The 4,326-nt window shown below is 45.1% G+C and overlaps 1 protein-coding gene across 1 annotated transcript in view; it reads left to right on the forward strand.

Moving 5' to 3' along the window:
- HOOK3 (hook microtubule tethering protein 3) overlaps nt 1-4,326 on the forward strand; it is a 106,510-nt gene that overhangs the window by 82,995 nt on the left and 19,189 nt on the right. Inside the window, 1 exon segment of the mRNA XM_025192730.1 lies at nt 292-379. Coding sequence (XP_025048515.1) covers nt 292-379 — 88 coding nt within the window.

Here is a 4,326-nt window from a genome sequence, read left to right on the forward strand (position 1 = left end):
TGGGCATGCATCCATTCCAGTAATCCTGTCTGTGCCTGAAGTGTTCACCACTGGAGATGTTTGGGGGGAAGAGCAGAGCAGTAAGGCCATAATTTCTGTAAATCCTGTTGAGACTTTAAATAAGTTCAGTGTAACTTTGCAACTTACGTGTAATTGGGCCAATTCTCATTGGTACAAAATGTGTGCCTCCAGATTTGCAGTGTACTGAAATGTTAGTATATTTAAAATGCATACAGAAAAATAAGTTGTAAAAGAGAGAAATAATTATTTAGGATTTTATCTCTTTTTCAGGCTAGTAAATCAGAGACTTCTGGAAGTACAATCCCAGGTTGAAGAACTGCAGAAATCTGTGCAGGAACAAGGCTCAAAAGCTGAAGATGTAAGTAGAAACATACACAAAATCTGTATTTAGATATCCACAGTTATCCTAGTTGCCTTTCATGTGATGGTAGTTCCATGCTATGCCATGTCATGAAGATATAGTGGAGTTACAGATTCCCGGTTACAGTTCTTTGTTTTCCTAGTTTTAGTTTAAGGGGGGTAACCTAAAAGGAACTATGCCTTCTCTTTGTAAAATGAGACTCTTGCCTAGAATAGAGAAAGGAGTGAAGTACATTGCATATTTGTTTCATCTTTGTGCCTTTTCCTTTGATAAATTCAGCTTAATTTCTAGTTCTCTAAAATTAGGAGGATTCTAGGAAGTTGAAGTTAATTGACCCCTCAGTTTCAGCATTAAGGGTAACACCAGCTCTTCAGCTAACTCTGTAAGACAAGCAGAAGGAAAGTGTTCTCCTTCCCCGGAAAGAGAGCTTTCGGTGCCAGCACGCAGTCTGTGGCTTACACCTATGCTTTGGCAAGAGCTGACCACCTTTACTCAGTACTAGTGAAATTATTTGAATATATATTTCTCCACATTGCTCTGTAGATTCTAATCCTCATTAAAATTAAAAAGATAGGATGCACATGGGACAAAATAAACTCAAAATATACATGCATGATAATGGGTTCTGTTAATTGTTACCGCACAGAAACGAGACTTTGGTATCTTTTTGGACATTTTGCAAAAATAAATAAATAAATAATTCAGTGGAAGTTTCAATAGAAGAGGAATAACCTGTGAAAAATTCTGGATGTGCCCTGTTTGCCCCTGCCTTCCCCCCACTGTGTAAAGACAGGATACTGGACTAGATGGACCAATGGTAACCTTATGGTTATTCCTAAATTCCTCTGAGATGAGTCCTCAGAAAAAATATATGTTCTCATACTGAATGTCTGTACTAGAAGCTAAAATTAGTTGAAGGTTATTTTAATTGGTTGTCTGCCAGGGTTTTAGGTGGGTATCCGCTAAGCATGCCTGGCAATCAAAGATCTGTTTTTATTTTTAATTGGAATTATTGGTACATCACCATTGAACTTAAGTCATTAGGAAAATTCCCATTTAGTGAAACAGGAGTTCACCCTTTTTAAGCAACCGATGCTCCAACTTTGTGTCTAGTTAGTTTTCACAAAGAAACATCAGGAGTCTGTCCAACTGTGTTCGACTTTTTTAACTTACCATTACTGAGTTATCATATTTATTCAAATCTAAGTTGAGGTTTTTTGCCCCCCTGTTAGCATAGGGAAGAAAAAGCTTCATCTTGGATTCAAATTTAGGCCACAGGACAGGTGGTGGCAGCTCAGCTCCAGCTTTGACTCCAGTTCTGGAGCTGAAGCCAGAGGTAAGGTGCTACCTGCCCTGGGCTGGAATGGTTCATTTGGGCAGTAGAAGGGACATATAGCCAGGGGCAGCACAGAGGAAACTGGGGGGGATGGGTGGGGGGTGTATTTTCTCCTTGCCCTCTGTCCCTGTGTCTCTCCTCTCCCCTCTTATTTTCTGCTCTGGCTCCAGCTCCAAACCAGCCTGGCTGGGAGCTACTGCTGCTTCTCCTTGGCCAGAATGGGCTGAGGCCAGGCTAGAGCCATGCTTCTGCTGGCTGCCCCAGAGGAGCAGAGTTGCAGCAGAAGGGGTTGGACAGGGAGCTGGGGGGAGAAGCTGCAGGAGAAAATGGTTGGGAGTCAAACTGCAGGGAAAGCAGGTGGGCAGGCTGCGGTAGAGAACAGGGGGAGGCAGGCTTCAGGGGGCAGCAGGAGGAGGCAGGCTGCAGGGGGGAAGAAAGGGTGGGGGGCAGGTACAGGCACAGAGGGACAGACAGCATGGTGGGGGGGCAGCACACGGGAACAAAGAGTAGGGGGAGCTACGGGTGAGAGGTTTGGCCCCTTGCCCCTTACCACTGCTTTTTGCACCATGGCAGTGCGGGGGGCAAATTTAAGATTATCTTTGATTCCTTAGATTCTATACATGGAAAATTATAGCACATTTATAATTTCTGTATATAGAATATAATTATTGGGGGGGGAGGAGTGTCAGTTGTCTTAAATTCAGAGTCATTTTGAATTTCAGTAAATAGTCAGTTCTTTTTATCTGAAAACTTTGAATAGTATTTTAAACATACATGGCTCAGTTTGCATAAGCTAAAAAATCACTTTTTACACTTCATGTAACTCTATTTAGAAACCCAGAGAAGTCCTGAATTGATGACAGTCAAATTATATACAAAGCACATTTATTTTAGCAATTGCAACAGTTAACAGAGAAAGCTTTATTTTGCTGGTTTAAGGTATATATTCAAGCAACATGTGTTAGTGAAAATCATTAGTACTGGAAACACTGTAAATAAGCATCCAATTTAATTCATTTTATTAATTTTAATTCCCTGGTAGTCATCCTGGATGAGACTTTAATCTAGAAAGTGATTTTTGAATATGTCTACATCAGAGTGACCCCAGCACCTCAGCAAACCTGAGTGAGTTTGGGCACAAAAGAGGTGGAGCTGCAGGGTTATGGGTTTCAAGTAGAGCTGCAAAAGTCTGCCTGAACACTTAGCCACTTGTGTCAGAGTCTGTGGTACAGGACAGGCTGAAGCCCATACTGCTGCAATTTTCTGCTGCTGATAGCCCAGGCAGGATCCAGCATGCCATCTTGTGTTGCACTTCTACCTCTGATTGCAGGTAGAATCATAGAAAAGTAGGGTTGGAAAGGACTTCAGGAGGTCATCCAGTCCAGCCCCCTTCTCAGGGCAGGAGACCAACCAAAGCAGCTGTAGCAGGGGTGCGCTGGGCAAGGAGCTGCTCTGGGGCTGGGATTTTGCAGCTATGACAACATGGTCCAGAGCTGGGGCAAAGCTGCCATCTGCTACCTATACCTGTGGATCGCAACTCTGCCCTGGCTCCTGACCACACTGTTCCGGCTACAGAATCCCAGCCCCAGCGCTGGAATTGCTATCTGCCCAACCACACACCCTGCCCATGCTGCTTGGGCTGATCTCCGTGGAAATCCCACCCTGTCCCTCCTGGGATCTCCATGGGAACTGGCCACAGTAATGTGGGCAGGGGCTGCTGGGAAATGGAGTCCAGCTACCAGCTGGATCTGCCATTTTGCCCACCCCTGGGCTAAATACAGACATTTGGGGGTGTTAGAGGGAGGTTAAATCAGTTCAAAATGTCTGCCTGATATCAGGTAATTCAGGATGGGGGGGACTAGCTGGGGGGTTGGGGTTACAGCAGGCTGGAGGGAATCAGGGCTCTGCTGGGGAATGGCAGGGGGGGGGGAGGCAGGGTGGGATCCTGCCAGTAAATGTATACCCCTGTGCCTCCTGCCCTTCCTCCCACTGGATTTGCTTGTTTGGCTCTGGTAGCAGAGAATACTGATAAAAGCATCTGCACCCAGAGCAGCTTGTGGGATGGGGGTTGAGAAGGCGGACTGGTTGGGAGAGTGGGAACAAGGGATCAGGGGGGAATAGATCAGGGAGGGGGGAGTAAAAACAGCATCCCTGGGGCTGGGGTTGGGTTTTCCCAGTCTTGGGGCTGTGCAGCAGAAGTGGACAGAAATTCCAAAATTGCACAAGTTTGATACTACATAGAACCAGGTTTATCTTAAACCAAGTTCTGCCATTTTTAGACTGGTTTGTGTGCATGGAACTTCAGTTCAGTTACAGGTTTAGACTGATTGCTGGCCACTGAGACCAGGTCTGTAAGTGTAAATTCAGCAGTGGGGTGGGCTAAGTTTAAATCGGGCAGCCATTTTGAACCCAGTTTAACCTCCCCAAATGTCTGTACTTAGCCTTAGAGACCAGGCCATGGAAACTCTGCTTGTCTGAAGGGACAGATCATCATTGTCGGGGTGCATCTTACAGCTTTAGAGCATAGACAGGTACTCCGTTTTGACTGAACGTAGAGAGCAATTCTACTTCGGTAAGAATGCTCCTTTAAAAATGTGGGGGTGGTGGG

The sequence above is a fragment of the Alligator sinensis genome, unplaced genomic scaffold (genome assembly GCF_000455745.1).
Source record: "Alligator sinensis unplaced genomic scaffold, ASM45574v1 scaffold1851_1, whole genome shotgun sequence".
In the NCBI taxonomy this organism is placed as follows: Eukaryota; Metazoa; Chordata; order Crocodylia; family Alligatoridae; genus Alligator; species Alligator sinensis.